Source organism: Poecilia reticulata, chromosome 6 (assembly GCF_904066995.2).
Source record: "Poecilia reticulata chromosome 6, P_reticulata-male-v2, whole genome shotgun sequence".
Lineage (NCBI taxonomy): Eukaryota > Metazoa > Chordata > Actinopteri > Cyprinodontiformes > Poeciliidae > Poecilia > Poecilia reticulata.
This window is the reverse complement of record NC_088835.1, coordinates 27,377,568-27,396,005: the sequence shown is the minus strand read 5'-3', so window position 1 is coordinate 27,396,005 and position 18,438 is coordinate 27,377,568. Positions and strand designations below refer to the sequence as shown.

Below are 18,438 nucleotides of genomic sequence, written 5' to 3'. Positions count from 1 at the left end.
TATTCCACCTGGGCCTTGCCCTACTTAAACACCCTCAGCCTCTGCTTCCCTGCCAGATTATGGACAGCCACGAGCCAGTAGAGATCCAGCGTTTCCTGCCAAGCCTTCTGTGTTTCTTCGACCCCCCTTCTGACCATGGATTTACCCTCCTGCCAAGCCCTTCACGGATTCCTTCTATTCTGGAATTCTGGACGCTGACCCAAGCTCTGCCTCACGACCACCGATTACCGCCTGCCCTCTAAGCTAAGTTTGCTCTCTGTCCTCCTGTGAATGACCTCTGCCTGTTTATCGACAAGGTCTCTGGATTCCTGCATCTCCCTGTCATCAGACCCTCTGTTCCTCTGCTCCACCCGTCCACTGCTCTACAGTGCTGTGTTTGATGACCTCTCCCTGAACAGAAACCAGTATCTGAAAAAATAAACTTTTTTTACCTTTTTATACTTCTGTGTGTGGTTGAATTTCCGGGTCCCCTCTGAGTATCCTTACAGAATTCTGTCATATTCTGTGTAATAATGCCACCCAAAACTTCTAAATTGAGCGAAAAAGCCAAACCTGAGGTTGTTGTCACTAAAACCGATATGGTGGCTGCATTAGCCGAACTTAAGCTAGCTCTGCTTTCCGAACTGAAAAAGGACTTTAAAGAAGTAAACGAGAAGCTGGATGGGCTCCAGGAGACTGTTGGGAATCACGGTAAACGCCTGACTTTACTTGAGAACAACGCCGAGTTACTTCATCAGCGGTTGGAAGAGGTCAAACGGTGCTGCGAGGGGCTGAGGTCCGATAATGGGAAGCTAAAGGCTAAGCTAACTGAGCTGGAGGGGAGAAGCAGGAGGAGCAACGTCCGCATTATTGGCCTGCCCGAAGACATCGAAGGACCACTTCTTCTCCCAGTTATTATGGGATGCTTTTGGACATGACATCTTCCAATCTGCGCCAGAGCTGGACCGTGCCCACCGCAGCCTGATCCCCAAACCGGGCCCCAGAGACCGACCTCGGCCTGTCATAATTTGCTTCCATTATTATCAACACAAGGAGCTGGTGATTCGTGAAGCTTGGAAAAGACTATATAAGAGTAATTTTGAGAAATTGCTTACTGAGACCCAACGTGACCTAAATAAGTGGTCAGTACTTCCTCTCTCTTTAATAGGGAGAGATGTCAGTGCTCCCTAGGTTCATATACTTCTTTCAGTGTCTCCCTGTTGTCATTCCAAGTGCTTACTTTAAAAAATTAGATTCGGCCGTTTCGACTTACATTTGGAATGGCAAAAAACCTCGTCTTAAGAAGGATCTCTGCGAAAATCAAAGCAGGATGGGGGTCTAGCCCTTCCCAATATCCGACACTATTATTGGGTATGTAACTTCTACTGTTTGTCTTTTTGGATGCACTACAGCTCTAATGATGGTGGTCCCATTTAGGTGGGGATGGAAAAATTCTCATGTGCCCCTTTATCAATGCCAGCTTTAATCGGGGCACCTTTACCTCTTAAACGTACTTCCTCTAATTGCATAGTCTATAACTCCTTGGCAATCTACTCTAAATTTAGGAAACACTTTGGCCTTTGTCAGATGAGTCTTTCCAGCCCAATTGCATTTAATAACCTTTTTCCTCCTTTGCAGGACGCTATTTTCGGTGTGTGGCAAAGTAAAGGCTTAAAATATTTTAAGGATCTCTATATTGAAAACAAATTTGCTTCTTTTGAACAATTGTCTAACAAATTTGATTTACCAGCCTCACACGTTTTTAGATATTTACAGGTTAGGCATTTTATTACCTCATCTATGTCAATATTTCCTGATAAGCCTCCCGATAATGTAATCGATGAGTGGATGTCTTTCGACCCAACAAGAAGCAAAGAGATCACTTCCTGGATAAAACTGATCTCTCATTTTGATTCCCGATCCTTTGCTATAATTAAACAGTCCTGGGAGCAGGATCTTCAAATTACAATTAGTGAGGCCGTTTGGGCTGATATGTTTGGGAAAATCCACTCATCATCAATTTGCGCGAGACACTCTCTTATCCAATTTAAACTAGTACATCGGGCATACCTCCATAAATCTAAATTGGCCAGAATTTACCCCCAAATCAACCTTATATGTGATAGATGCAAATTAGAGGAAGCTACACTATTACATATGTTTTGGAACTGCCCAAGGATACAGATATACTGGACTGGTATTTGTGAAGCACTGTCATCTGTTTTTGGGGTTAAAATTACTCCAAACCCACTCATGCTGCTCTTTGGGGTTGCTCCTGAGGGTCTAGGTTTACCTACAGGAGGCAGGAAGGTAATTGCTTTTTCAACTTTGCTAGCACGCCGCCTAATTCTCCTTAGATGGAAGGATGCTGCTCCACCCACAGTGTCATACTGGATAAAAGACATTCTACTTAACCTAAAACTAGAGAAAATCAGATATGTGATGAGAGGCTCTGAGAATAAATTTTATAAAACTTGGAAATCGATTATGACTTTTTTCAATAAACCTTCAACAGAGGTTCTGGAATAACAGACCCTGGGAATTTTGGCTGAGCAGTGCATCAATAAATCTTGACATGGATTTTTGGTAGGATCTTAACTTTTAGTTTTTCTTTTTGCTACACACTTGGTAGGTGACAGTATTTCAGGGAATGTTTATTGGGTGGGATGTGTTTGTGGTTTTTATTATTGTTTGTGGTTTGTATATTTTGTCTTTCCTATTGCTTGGAAGAACTTTGTAAATTGAAGTGAAAATGCTAATAAATATATTAAACACAAAAAATAATAATCATCAGTATTATTATAATCATAAAGTTGACTTTTAATGTGCAAGAGTTTTGAACTCAGTATAAGTAGTAACAAATATAATTAATTTAACAAAACATTATTTATGATTTTAGACGTTTATCTCTAAGTAATGGCTGCGCAGTGGCGCAGTTGGTAGAGCTGTTGCCTTGCAGCAAGAAGGTTCTGGGTTTGAATCCAGGTCTTTCTGCATGGAGTTTGCATGTTGTCCCTGTGCATGGTGGGTTCTCTCTGGATACTCCGGTTTCCTCCCACAGTCCAAAAACATGACTGTCAGGTTAATTGGTCTGTCTAAATTGCCCCTAGGTGTGTGTGTGTGTGTGAATAGTTGTGTGTCTCTGTGTTGCCCTGCGAGAGACTGGCGACCTGTCCGGGTGACCCCGCCTCTCACCTGGAACGTTAGCTGGAGATAAGCACCAGCAACCCTCCCGACCCCACTGAGGGACAAAGGTGTCAAGAAAATTGATGGATGGATGGATGGCTACTTTGTGTTTCTATACACTACTCACTCGGTCAAGTCATCTATCTCTAACCTATCCATATGACTCGATTGAACTGACTGGATGTGTTTATACCTGAGAGGCTTTTGTTGTTTATTGGATAAAGTCCCTTGAATCATCTGTTATGAACTAAATAAATAAACTGAATAGACTTGAGTCAAACTAAATAGTTAAATTGTGTTCTCTGCTGTTTTAGCATTTTTTGAATGATGTTTCTTCTTGTTATATCATGATGAACCCAAGATCATAACAGAAACTGTAACCAACATTGCAGAATTATTAAAACATGAATATATCTGACAATTTATTGCCAAAGGTATTGCAGAAAAGGCAGCAGGTGTCACCTGTGGAAATACAGAGGAAGTTATAATCTAAATCTCTGAGCAACAATTTAACAAATTTAAATTCTTGATGCACCCCATCTATCTACAATGACAAAACTAATTCTGTCCAGCAGAGGGAGACATTAAAAAAGGTATCTGTTACAACTGGCTCAAGGTCATAACAAAACTGGAGACCATGAAGGGGTTATAGTGCAGTAAAAAGGAATATTAACAAAAACAACAATGGATTGTGGATATCAGTAACAGTGATGTAATGCAAATGCTTGGATGTGTTGTATGAGTGCATATGGAAGTGTTGAAGTGCAAAAACAAAGACAAACTCAAAAGTGCAAAAGGAGGGGAGCAGAGCCCAACAGCAGAGCACCACAAGCGTCAAGAGCAGTCAGAGTGGATGCTGAAGGTGACCCAGAAGGTGGAGACTGTCAGGTTCAAATACTCTGCGCTCCCAATCAACCTGATCAGCAGCACCTGTAAAGGAGAGGAGCACAAAGACAGACAAAAGCAACACCTGCATCCCAGCCCTTAAGGCCCATGGCTGTAACAGTATCAACTCATTGTTTTTTTTTCTCTGGACTCATGTTACAGAAGATGTGTTCTGATTGGTTCAGCAGCTAATGAGGCTGATACATCTTTTTTTTCTCTGCACGTGCCTGCCATCAGCAGTGGTCATTTATGGGCCGAAATGCATTAAAACAGGATATTGTGAGATGCATCAATGTGTGTTGGTGTTCACCTGTCCTGGCTGTATTTGGAGTTTCTCCTGAGCCACTGCAGCTTGCACATGGCTGGGCATAAAACTAATTGATGTGGGAGAGTCATGGCTATTGGCTCTGCATTCTGGAATACACTGATAAGTTATTGCACTTCACTTGTCCATTCCTCAGCAGCCTTAAAGCTCAGATGGTTGGCAAGGACTGCATCTGGACACATACTCAATGCACATCATTGGTCTGGATCTTCAACTCTCCTGTCTTGTCTCTTTAGGCACTCATCGGCAATGTCATTGGCTATTTTGAGTCGGATCCAGTATTCCATTACTTTTTGGGGGGAACGGCCTGGTGTGTTAGAAGTCAGCCATGGGAATGTCAGAGTAGGCTAATTCTCCAAAGTGCTGCTTTCAAATAACTTACTTGGGGTCTGAGAGTAAAGATTAGTTGTCTGATTAAGTCTGATACAAAGTGCTGTTCGTAAAATTGCCTGCAACAAGTGGGTTTGGATAAATTGTCATGTTGGGTTGAATCTTTCTGACCCACATGCAAGAACACCAGACAGAAACAAAAAAAATCGGTAAAATATTCATTTTGAAAGAACAATGATCTAAACGGCAGGTGCCAGGGAATGCGGCAACTGGTGCGGGTTCACTGAAGAGGAGGAGAAATGGAGGCGAATTCAGGGGCTGTAGGAAATTTGAAATATGAAAATACCAGGAACCTTCTTACTTGGGCAGGAAGAGATCTGAGCCGAGGAGAATAGTGTGGTTACCCGGTTGGACATCTTGACGGGGGTTTGCTGCTAGGCCACAGAGGGACTGAGATGGAAGACAGTCGGCGTTGGAGGGCGGACAGGTAAGTTGTTCTGTTCACAGAGGTTGGAGCAAGGGAGACGGTCACAAGGAGATCCAGGAAGGTTTGGTTACTGCGAAGGAGTAATTGGAGCTCGGGCTACCGGAGGGAAACATCCAACGGCGTCATGAGGAGAGAAGTTCACAGGGAACAGTCAGGGGCTCGGCTTCCAGTGGGTAGAACCACGGCGTCACGAGAAATCACCTGGGGAGGAGGACACAAAGAATCACTAAGAGTTTCACAAGGAGATCAGCACAAGGAGTGACACAGTGGTCTGTAGTACCATTACTGGATAACACTCTGGCAAAGAAGTGTTGGCTGCTCCCTCCTCTTAAGTTCTTCTAGATGAGTTGATGACCTGCAGGTGTGCAGGTGGGCCGGTAATGCCCACCAGGAGTCAACCACTAGGCGGTCTCTGGAGGATAAAAGGAGGAAAGCAAGATGGCACTATCTGCGTGGACTGAGCACCAGACTTATCATCTCCAACAGGATTAGCTTTAAACATATTGAATGAAGCAATAGCTAAGCAGGATTGTAGAAAGCACAGGGACCTTTCAAACCCAAAGTCCTTTAAAGATGCACTGTGTAGCAACCTGTGGACAACTGAAATAGGGGATCACCCCTGACAATCAAGATGGCCCAGATCCTCAGGACTGAGTCATCACGGCATCATTGTGACCCCGGTCTAACCTTAATTCTGTGCTGTCTTTGCATTAAGAAAAGAAAGGTCAGATCTGGATTCACCGTTTTTCATTCCATTTGTTTAAATGTAAACAAGGTAGTAGTAAACAATAACACATAGTAACAACCTTTTCACCATGTCACTGCTCTTTTTAGGCCTCTATTGAGCCATTATTTGATGCAGGTGTTTGTTAAACATTTAGTTATTATTTCCGTCAGGAGATCAAAGCTGCATGGTTATGACAGTGACTGGCAGACAGATTCAAGGGGAGGGACTGGACCAGACTACAACAGCAGGAATTGAAAAGCAAAGTATTTACTACCAAGAAATCAACAGCCACAGTTCATCCAGATCAACTGCCTGCAAGAGGACAATGAAAACGACCAGCCATGGTTCAGCTGGTAAGAAAATTCATGATTGATACATTATGATAAAATGGAAATCTATAATGTCATAATGACTCACAACACAATTAATTTGTTACAAAATGTTTCATTTTATAGGTGGACTTAAACTCAAGAAGTTGCAGTTATTTTTGCAGTTTTCTATTTGGGCTTTAAATGACATCCATGAAAATCTAATATTCATTACTCAATAAGTAACTGATTAATGAATATTAATTATACTTTGAAACAAATAATTGGACAAACACATTTTAAAAGTGTTCAAAGTCCAATTTACTGCTTGCACATTGCGGAGCAGAAAGTTGTCGCCGTTGTTTCTCCCTACATCCAGTGGGTGGCGCACATTGCTACAATTAATAATAGCCATACAGACACACCTGCTAGAAGGAAACAAACGCACCCAGTACAACACTTTCATTCTATTGGCTGAGAGGTTGCTAGGCGACTGTGCCTAAAGGTGTTTCCAAAAGCAAGCAGAGTGTGTGAGTACAGTTATTACAAGTTTTGAGAAGAAAGACTTGAAGTCCTGTTTTCAGACTGAAAATTTGTCTTTTGGATCATGACAGAAAAAATGTCCCCATATAGCAGCTTCAAAGCCGTGGAATGAACTGTACTGTTAACAATTAGTAATGGACAAGTAACTTTATGTAAGTAAGTTTATATCAAAAACACAATGACAAAAGTTTCTCTTGTCCAAAGGATGTCTGTAAAGTTGAGTTTTTCTTTGGAACCAACAGTTTCAGTTAAACATAAGTCAGTGCTCTATATGTGGGCAGGAATGGAGGATATGTTAAATTTTATCACAACATATAATTGTGTTTATTGCAATAATGAAAAAAATTTAAAAATTAATCTTTCTTGGCAATAGATAGTGGGAATATGTCTGATGTAAATGTTGCTCTGCTAACTCCTGAACTGCTGTGTTGTTTTCAGACCTCAGGCTGGTGCTGGTGGGTCAGGAAAGAGTCGGGAAGAGCTCAGCAGGAAACACCATCCTGAGAAATAAGGAGTTTAACTCTGAAGACGGTCTCAAGCTGCTGACTCGGAGCAGCAAGAAGGCAGAAGGAGAAGTTTTCTCTCGTAGAGTCTCAGTGGTGGACACGCCTGGACTCTCCAGCTCTGTTCTTCCTCCAGAAGAAGTGAAAGCTGAGATCCAGAGAGCTGTGGAGCTGAGCTCTCCTGGTCCTCATGTTTTTCTGCTCACCATCAAGTTGGGAAGATTCACTGAACAGAAAGAGTCAGGACTGGAGATGCTGCAGGAGATTCTGGGTCCAGAGGTTTCCAAGTTCACCATGATCCTGTTCACCCACACAGACCGACTGGAACAAACAGGCATTAATGTTAATCAGTTTGTACAAGAAGATAAAAACTTTCAGAAATTAGTGCAGAGCTGCAGTGGGATGTATCATGTGTTCAACAACAAGCAGATGGAAAACAGGAAGCAGGTCCAGGATCTGCTGGATAAAATAGATTCACTCTCAGACGGAGGACGTTGTTATTATCAGAGGCAGATTTCTCTGTTCTCTTACTGTAGATGGGCTCAGTCATGGTGGTCAGACTGGAGACTGAAACTTGGAGTTTCCTTTCTGTGCTGCTGGATATTGAGCAACATCTATAGTCGGTTGAGAAACGAATAGATGAAGTAAAAAATTACCGGAGGAAGAAAGTTTTATGGAAAATGTCAATGTGAATAAAATGATCATTATCAGTTACAATCCAAACATTTGTTGTAATTTGCTGGGTTTAAAAATAATAAAACAATTATTTGATTCTTTCTGGTTTATTGCAACAGGGACTGGGTCATCAAGCAAACTGACCAAGGAGATCAGGGCTACTTTAAGATAATACAATAAGAAGCTAAACATCTTCTCATCTAATGACCCAGTTTGGAGGAATTTACATAACATAACTTCAGACGACTTCATCTCCATAAAGGAGGGTGAAATATGAAAAAGCTGCATTTACTTCTTAAAATAATAAAACAACTAGTCAGATATTTGTTTTTCAACAATTAAGGAGTTATTTATTTAGACTAAAACTAATAACGTTGAAATGTTTTTAATATAAAATCTTGAAAAATTATTGAACATATTTTGATTTACTAGTTAATTAAATTTAGATCTTAGAGATGTGATTAAAACTATGTTTTATTACAGAAAAATACGAGATTAAATGAATAGACATTTGCAGACAGATTATAAGTGTCAGGATCTGGGTTTATGAAAGCGTCTCTCCCATTGGCTCCCTGCTGTGAGCGGCCTGGAGCAGAGCTGATTTAAGGAGCTGCCACCTCTCCGCCGGAGGATTACTCCCTCACGATCGTCTAGCTTGCTAGACCTTCTCCTGAGAAACTCAGGGGTCAGCAGACCAAAATGCTGAAAGAGCCACTTTGGACCAGAATAACAATTCTGTCTGCGTTCAGAAGTTTCCAAGTACACCATGATTCTGTTCAGTCATTACAAGTTTTGATGTTTTATCAAAGAAAAAAAAAAACAACTAACAGCCTTAAGGTTTATAATGAAGGCAACAAAGGCTTTAAGTGCTTATATTAGCTATTTTAGCCTATTATCAAAATGACTAAGTGCGTACATTTATGAGCATTTGTGATTAAATGTTTATTTTTCCTGCAGTGCGTCCTATTTTTTGTCTCTTTCTGCTGACTTCCACAAGCTCATTGATAAACTAATAGCATGTTGTCATCTTTGTTGTGCAGGTGCTGAGTAGATTGGAGCTATGCATGGTGTAATGCTGACCAACCAAATGGTAACTTGCCTAAAAGCTGCAATAATCAAATAGGATACCTCAGCACTGTAGATAAATTTAGTACAATTATTTCACTAAAAAGAAGTCAATATGTGAATTTAATGAAACGTATTGATATTTGTGTTGATGCCCTCAGTTTATATAACAACAATAAAGAGAAATCTATAACAGCAGGGATTGTTTTCATCTCCATGAAGGGAGATCTAACTTAAATCATCTGTATTAATTAAAACTCCTAACCAGATGTTTGGTTTCTTTGATCAGACAAAAACATGTAACTTATTTTAGATTTTAAAACCTGACCATTTCTTGATCCGATTTTTATTTGCTACTAAAAGAAGAGCTGAGAGAAACCACTGGAATCATTTCTTATTGCAATAAAATAAAACATAATTTTCACACTTCTGCAGAAAGAAAATAAGGCTGAGGCGTTACAGCAGGGAAACTGAGAGGCTTTCCATCTTTCAGACACAGACTTCTAAAAAAAAATGTTATTAAAAAATATTGGAATCTTTCAAAATATTGACTGTAATTTACTCTTTAAATAATGTTTTGTTTTAAGAGCTGACATTACGTGTCCCCATTGTCGTTTATTATAAAATGCAGTTGCAAGGCGGCGTCGGCAGGTGGTGCTGTTTAACCATTCAGTTACAGCTTCGCAGTGCAACAATATTTTGTGATTTAATTCTTATCACCACCACCACACCGTTTCAGGCTCAGGATTTATTTTATTTTTTATTTTTTTCACTTAACCCTTGGAATGGGATAGTTTAAATTTTGCCTGAAATCATGAAAGCCCAATTATGGTATATTTTTGATAAAGTAATTCTAACTTTCTGTTATATGTGAACTGGTAATGCTGTGTGGTTTTTGAAAGATTTAGGAATAATTTTCCCTTAAAACATTCTGCATGGTTCTGATAGTGACTGTACTGGCAGACAAATTCAATTGAAGGAATCAAGAATCATATTATAATACAGCATAGATGTTACAGAAAACCTGTTCTGGTTGGTTAGTCAGCAGCTACATGAGGCTGACATGTGTTTTTACTCCCCATTAACTCAGAAGATGGAAGTATACACAGTTAAAAAATATATATATTATTTTGTGTCATTAGAACCTCTGAATAAATTGTGGCCAGGCCCTGTTGTCATATTCATATCTATGTCAAGAAGTAGCTTTATTTACATCTCTGTGAGCTCAAATGCCTTAATTATGTTTCCTCCACTGAATATTTCACTAAGTTTAGTTTCCCTCTCAAATATTATGAAGAATTTATATAATCTTTCATTTTAGCTCCAATGGATCTGAATCCCTGTACTGTTCTGATGAGACCAGGTTTCTTTTGCAGGCTTACGAAGTTTTACAAACTAGTTCTCATGTTATAATTAGCTTTTGTTTTACTTTCAGTTAAAAAACCTATTCCTGTTACTGATGGTTTATTTTTAAATGGACACACCTGACATTATTAAACAGAAAATGAACACAAGATTCTTATGTCAACCTCCAGAAAGGAATGTCTGCTAGATTTGTTATGACATTTTATCCAGAGGACAGTAAACACTAAAGGCTTACAGCTGTTCTCACAAAACTTGATTTAGATACCAACCTTCCTGTTACGATCATCATTGTCACTAACATTGTGTCATTGCAGATTTATTAGCTGAAATCTAGAAGAGGGAGTTTAACTGACTGAGCTTGAAAGCAGTACAGAACAAACAAAACACAAACACAATAATTTTGAGGCAAACTATTAAACAATGAAGGTTTTTCGTGTCACAGTAAAGTTAATCAAGTTTATTTGTGTGTAGAACATTTCAGCAACAAGACAGTTTCAAGTGCTTTAGATCATAAAAATATAAAAACATCATACAGCCAGCGATTGAGAAACCAGTAACAAATATTGCATTTTGTAAAGTGCAGCTAAAATCATCAATACACATCAGAATGTTGATCAATGTTTCATTGATTATGTTTCAAAAGCAACTCTAAACAGCTGGGGTTTTAGTCTAGATTTTGAACTCAGTGTTTTGACTGTTTTGCAGTTTTCTGGATGTTTGCTCCAGATTTGTGGTGCTAGAAGCTGAAGGCTGCTTCTAAATGTTTGGTTCTGGTTCTGGGGATGCAGAGCAGAACCAGAACCAGAAGACCCGAGGGGTCTGGAAGGTTGCTGTGACAACAGCAGATCTTTAATATATTGTGATGCTAAACTGTTCTGTGATTTATAAACTAACAACAATATTTTAAAGTCTATTCTCTGAGCTACATGGAACTAGTGGAAGGACTGTAGATCTGGGTGATGTTCTCTAACATCCTGGTTTTAGTCGTCAGAAAACCAGCAGCAGCTTCTGGATCTGATTGATTTTTTATGCAGACCTGTGAAGATGCTGCTGCAGTAATCAATGCGACTGAAGATAAACACATGGATGAGTTTTTCTAGATCTTGGTGCAACATAAATCTGACCTTCTACCTCACAGATCATCACTCCCTTGTGACTCCCTCACTCAGCTCCTTCAGACTAGCCAGAATCAATTAGCAAACACCTGGTATAACTGCACACCTGCTGAGCTCATTATAGGAGCTACTTCTCAGTGAAACACTGGTTAAAAAAAAGTTTTCAAGGGTTAATAGAGGAGCCATGTTTTTAAAGAGACAGAGGCCCAATTTCAAGGCATTAAATCACAAAGTCAAATTTCTTTTAAGTCATTTTTATAACAACTGAAGGTAACATAGTTACTTGATTGTACTGCAGAATGGAAATACATAATATTGTCCCTTTAATAATATGTGCTGCATAAATAAACTGAATCAAACTAAACGGTAAAATATTACAGCTGTGTTTATTGCTGCTCTCCTTCTTACATCTTATTGAGTCCACATAACTAATAACAGCAAACTGGAAACTATTCCCAATATTGCAGCCAAATTATTCAAACATGAAGGCATCTGACACTTTGTTAGCAGCGTCATAATAAAGGATCCAGGTGTTACATTTTCAAGTGCAGAGAAAGTTATCTTAATTTCTAAACAGCAATTTAAATATTTTAAATCCTCTTTATGCTCCGTCTGTCTGCAATGACAAAATCAATTCTGTGTAGCAGAGTGAGACATTAGAACAAATTTAAACTCATCAGTACTCCAGATTCATAATGTTACAGAAAATATTTGTTAGCAGCTAAAGGAGACTGATATGTATTTTATTTGATATGTTGTGTGTCATTGAAACCCCTGGTGATTTGTGATCAGGCCCTTTAACCATGTTTGCGTGACTATGCCATGAAAAGGCGTTGTTTGCATCTCTCAGTGCCTCGTTTATGAGGCCTCTGAATATTTTACACTGCGTTTACTGTGACACTTGAATATTGTGAAGAGTTGACATCTGCTTTCATTTACTGCCAGTTTGAATTCCTGTGCTGGGAGAGTTCAGACTGACCAGGTTTTTACAGTACGCTGTTCGGTTGAGCAATTTTACAAACTAGTTAATCATCATACTTTTACGATGAGCTGCTGTTTTTTTAAAGCCACTTCCTTAACAAAAATATTTTCCAGTTACTGAACCGACACTCTTAAACAGAAATTAAATCAGGTTTCTCACGCCAACCTTCAGAAAGGCACGCCAGCTAGATTTATTTGTTATGAAATATTACCGTACTAGAGGCTCTTTAAGTACTAGACCCTTCGAATAAATACTGATTAATATATTCTTTCTCTGGTTCTTTGGGTTTTTGAAACAGTTTTTCCTCACTCCTTGTTAAAGGAAAATTTACACAACAGGGACAATCATAATTCTGGGACGTCCAAAATGTGGAAGTCTGGTTTCAGTATCTTTAAAGGTCTGTGACCCGTTTATCTGTTCAGGGTCAGAAACGGAACTCCAATACCAGCTGGAGAGGATGGAGAATGAGGCAGATGGATTATATGTGGAGGACGTGCAGCTGGTGCTGGGTGTCTGTCTGCTATCTGAGTGGAATGTGGCACAAAATCCATCCATCCATTTTCTTTCACCCTTGTCCCTCAGTGGGGTCAGGAGGGTTGCTGGTGTCCATCTCCAGCTAGCGTGCCGGGCGAGAGGCGGGGTCACCCTGGACAGGTCGCCAGTCTGTCACAGGGCAACACAACCATGCACACACACACTCACACCTAGGGGCAATTTGGAGAGGCCAATTAACCTGACAGTCATGTTTTTGGACTGTGGGAGGAAACCGGAGTACCCAGAGAAAACCCAAGCATGCACAGGGAGAACATGCAAACTCCATGCAGAAAGACTGGGGCTGGGAATCAAACCCAGAACCTTCTTGCTGCAAGGCAACAGCTCTACCAACTACTCCACTGTGCAGCCTGGCACAAAATTAAAGACAAAATATTTGTTCTGTTACTCTTTATAAATATAGAGGAAATGTAGAAGTTGTTTGGTGCAATAATGTCTTATCCAGTACATGAATTATGAGGCAAAACATGATCAGTACACTTATGATGTTTATACAATGCATTTTTCATCCAGACGCACTCAAACACTAATTTAGATTTTCTTCCCCCACATTCATATTTACCTTTTTGTTTTTTTCTTCCCATCTTTATTGAGTCTGGAATCAGTTCATCTCACATAAACATGTACTTTATGTTTAATGAGGCAGATATTATTCACTTTTTTAAAATTCTCTCACAGAGCAAATAATGATCCAAGCCTAGTGAGAGAAGCACTGATGACAGCAGAGCAAAGAGGCAGAGCCGTTCTCCAAGGTGGAGCTGGGGTGGCTGAGTCTCCTGATTAGATGTTGTCAAAATAATACACCACATGACCTGGTGACATCCTGTTACAAATCTGACCTAATCAATAATCAATACATTTCATTTTCATATTAATTAAGCTCAGTTTGCTTTATTACACGGCTCTGCCACGCCCCCTGCTGGAGGAAACATGAGACATTAGAAACTGCTTTACAGCAGATTTAATCATGAGTTTTCAGTAAATGAACATTTTGATTTATTAATTATAAATTCCTTCAGTCTGGTTAACAATCAGATTATGATCATTAATAATTTAAAGCTCCATTTAGTGAAAACAGATGAATGTAAACGATTCTGTGACGTTTTGAGTTTTAGTTTCATCATCAGTTTCCTGATGATCACAGACATGACCCGAATCCCAGCTGGACCGTTTGGGTCAGAACCTCCTCAAGGTTTTTCATGCTCCTGAAGCGAAGCGTTGATTTGCAGAGATCATGAGGTTGGAGGCTGGAGGTTTAGGTTCTGTCCAGGTTCTGTTCTAGTTCTGGTTCTGTTCAGGTCCTGTTCTGGTTCTGTTCAGGTCCTGTTCTTGTTCTGGTTCTGTCCAGCTTCTGTTGTGGTTCTGCTCCTCTGCCTTTCTCTTTATTAAAGTCAGTTCTTCAGTCACTCACGGTCATTCCGTTACAAAACTTAACGATCGTGTTCCTGTTCCAGGGAAACACAGAGACACACAGGATGAATTTCTCTTATATTGGTCAATATTTTTATTTTAAATATGCTTTATGAGCCGTAGTTTGATGACTGTTATAAATATCTCCACGTTTTACGAACAAAGAAGGGGATTAGTTCAGTTTTTGTCGCTTGTTTAACTTTTAGGAATTGCAGAGCTGCAGTGCAGCATTATTGATTTTAATCAATAAAGCTGATTAAAATCAAAATCTAATTTTATTTGTATAGCACATCAGAATCAGAATAATTTTATTGTCATTGTCAGAAAGACAACAAAATTGCAATTCCAGTACAGCCATCCATTACACAACAACACGAGGGGTGGGGGTAGGAGGGAAATAGTTGGCTGAGGCCTCGCACCCCGACAGGCGTCATTTCAGCAGCAAAGCATTTCAAGGTGCTTTACATCATTAAACACAAAAACAGAGTCATGTAACATTGAATAAACATTTAAAAACATTAAATTTCTTGCTTCAACCCACACCCCTTTCCAATAATGTGGGGGACTCCATCCCGTACCCCCTTTCTATTCCTTTAGAACTTTAGTTAAAATGCTGTTTAACTGGGACTCTAACCCTTTAGGACTTTAGTTGAAACACCGTCAACTGGGACTCTAACCTTTAATTCTCTGCTGTCTTTTATGAGGTGCATTAAGATAAAGAAAGGTCAGATCTGGATTCACCGTTTTTCATTCCATTTGTTTAAAATGTAAACAAGGTAGTTATAGTAACAACCTTTTCACCATGTCAATGTTCTTTTTATGTCTCTATTGAGCCATTATTTGATGCAGGTGTTTGTTGGAACATATAGTTATTATTTCCATCAGGAGAGTGTTCTTCAAAGCTGCATGGTTATGACAGTGACTGGCAGACAGATTCAAGGGGAGGAGACTGGAACCAGACTACAAAACAGCAGGAATTGAAAAGCAAAAGTTTTTACTACCAACAAATCAACAGCCACAGTTCATCACAGATCAACTGCCTGTGAGAGGACAATGAAAACGACCAGCCATGGTTCAGCTGGTAAGAAAAATTCATGATTGATACATTATGATAAAATGGAAATCTATAATGTCATAATGACTCACAACACAATTTATTTTGTTAAAAAATGTTTCATTTTTATAGGTGGACTTAAACTCAAGAAGTTGCAGTTACTTTTGCAGTTTTTTATTTGGATGCTTTAAATGACATCCATGAAAAATCAAAGATTCATGACTCGAATAAGTAACTGAATTAATGAATAAATTAATTATACTTTTGAAAACAAATAATTGGACAAACACATTTTAAAAGTGTTCAAAGGTCCAATTTACTGCTTGCACATTGCGGAGCAGAAAGTTGTCGCCGTTGTTTCTCCCTACATCCAGTGGGTGGCGCAGGTTGCTTCAATTAATACCAGCCACACAGACACACCTGCTAGAAAGAAACAAACGTGTCCAGTACAACACTTTCATTCTATTGGCTGAGAGGTTGCCAGGCGTCTGTGCCAAAAAGTGTTTCCAAACGCGAGCAGAGTGTGAGATAAAGAAGTTATGAGTACAGTTATTACAAGTTTTGAGAAGAAATACAATTAGCAATGGACAAGTAACTTTTTGCAAGTAAGTTTATATAAAAACACAATTACAAAAGTTTCTCTTGTCCAAAGGATGTCTGGAAAGTTGAGTTTTTCTTTGGAACCAACAGCTTCAGTTAAACATAAGTCAGTGCTCTATATGTGGGCAGGAATGGAGGATATGTTAAATTTTATCACAACATATAATTGTGTTTATTGCAATAATGAAAAAAATTTAAAAATTAATCTTTCTTGGCAATAGATAGTGGGAATATGTCTGATGTAAATGTTGCTCTGCTAACTCCTGAACTGCTGTGTTGTTTTCAGACCTCAGGCTGGTGCTGGTGGGTCAGGAAAGAGTCGGGAAGAGCTCAGCAGGAAACACCATCCTGAGAAATAAGGAGTTTAACTCTGAAGACGGTCTCAAGCTGCTGACTCGGAGCAGCAAGAAGGCAGAAGGAGAAGTTTTCTCTCGTAGAGTCTCAGTGGTGGACACGCCTGGACTCTCCAGCTCTGTTCTTCCTCCAGAAGAAGTGAAAGCTGAGATCCAGAGAGCTGTGGAGCTGAGCTCTCCTGGTCCTCATGTTTTTCTGCTCACCATCAAGTTGGGAAGATTCACTGAACAGAAAGAGTCAGGACTGGAGATGCTGCAGGAGATTCTGGGTCCAGAGGTTTCCAAGTTCACCATGATCCTGTTCACCCACACAGACCGACTGGAACAAACAGGCATTAATGTTGATCAGTTTGTAAATGAAGATAAAAACTTTCAGAAATTAGTGCAGAGCTGCAGTGGGATGTATCATGTGTTCAACAACAAGCAGATGGAAAACAGGAAGCAGGTCCAGGATCTGCTGGATAAAATAGATTCACTCTCAGACGGAGGACGTTGTTATTATCAGAGGCAGATTTCTCTGTTCTCTTACTGTAGATGGGCTCAGTCATGGTGGTCAGACTGGAGACTGAAACTTGGAGTTTCCTTTCTGTGCTGCTGGATATTGAGCAACATCTATAGTCGGTTGAGAAACGAATAGATGAAGTAAAAAGTTACCGGAGGAAGAGAGTTTCATGGAAAATGTCAATGTGAATAAAATTATCATTATCAGTTACAATCCAAACATTTGTTGTAATTGGCTGGGTTTAAAAATAATAAAATATCTATTTGATTCTTTCTTTCTTAAAAGAATAAGATTTTTGATGTCATCTTTATTATGAAGATTCAACAGAAAAATATATTTTTCCTTTTGGGACTCAAAAAATCTGCTCCCAAATGCAGTTTGCACAACAACGATCCTTGTAAATAATCACGTTAAGTGTGTGATCGAAAAAACAACAATGCGAACATTTCCTTTATCTGGGCAACAAGCGGAGTGCAATAAAACGCAGTCTGCAGTTATGAAATAAACCAGCTTGTTAGTCACTGCTGGTGATGTATAGAATAACGAAAAGTATCTCCAAATCTGAACCTTCTTAATATTGAAAACAAAAATAACCATTTCACCTTCTCAAACACTTTTTCAGCATCCAAAGTTACAATGACTGAGTCTTGTTTATTTGTTAAAGTCATTAAATTCTGTTTGATCTGGATGAATTAAGGATGAGATTAACTTTTTCAATTCTGATTAGTGATAAGTTTCATATCTCTATTGATTAATGACAGCAGTCGACAGCTAGAGGTGACCATAGGATCTTTGCCAGGTTTAAGAAGAACTAGCAGCTGGATTTAAATTTTGGGGAATAATACCTTTTTCTTTTATTTCTTGTATTAATTTGAGATATGCTGGATTAAGCATATCCCAAAATGTTTATGGAATTCAGCTGGAAAACCGTTCGGTCCTGGTGCTTTATTGTTTGGCAAAAGATGTTTTGCATTGATTAATTAATTATTCTGTTAATGGAGCTTCAAGCAGACCAATTTGTTCATCTGTAGATTGATATTGTTTAAAAAAAAATCTTGGGAAGGATTATTTTTCTCAAAATACAATTTAGTATACAAATCATAAACATTGGCTATTGTTAGCGTCTGATTGTACATAAATAAATTATTATAAACCTTCATGATCCACAGTAGTTTTATGGTGTATTACTTGTATATTTTTAGCAATTAAAATGCATAGTCATCTTTGTCTTATATTTTGAATAAAATATTTGGTTATTCTGGGTTGTTTTTAGATCAATATGATCTGTGTTTCCTGAAGGAGACAAATATCAGCATGTAGATCAGATAAATGCTCAAATATTTTTTATCTTTTTTATATGAACCAAAACCCTTGATATTCCGGCTAACTACATTTTGTTGTTGTATTTTTTAGTGATAAAGTCAGTAAATATTAAGAGAAACAAAAGGAGAAAAAAAAAACAAGCTAATAAATTTTAAATAAGTAGAAACAT

The 18,438-nt window shown here is 38.9% G+C and overlaps 2 protein-coding genes across 2 annotated transcripts; both read left to right on the top strand.

Moving 5' to 3' along the window:
* Positions 1-6,206: 6,206 nt before the first annotated feature.
* On the top strand, positions 6,207-8,044 carry LOC145551870 (GTPase IMAP family member 2-like). Its single transcript, XM_081607541.1, has 2 exons — positions 6,207-6,272; positions 7,209-8,044. The coding sequence occupies exons 1-2, from the start codon at positions 6,245-6,247 to the stop codon at positions 7,910-7,912; spliced, it is 732 nt and encodes a 243-aa protein (XP_081463667.1). The 5' UTR covers positions 6,207-6,244; the 3' UTR covers positions 7,913-8,044.
* Positions 8,045-15,303: 7,259 nt separating this feature from the next.
* Positions 15,304-17,165, top strand: LOC103466370 (GTPase IMAP family member 2-like). Its single transcript, XM_008411885.3, has 2 exons — positions 15,304-15,518; positions 16,378-17,165. Exons 1-2 carry the CDS (start codon positions 15,491-15,493, stop codon positions 17,079-17,081), a joined length of 732 nt encoding a protein of 243 aa, XP_008410107.2. The 5' UTR covers positions 15,304-15,490; the 3' UTR covers positions 17,082-17,165.
* The last annotated feature ends 1,273 nt before the right edge of the window (positions 17,166-18,438 follow it).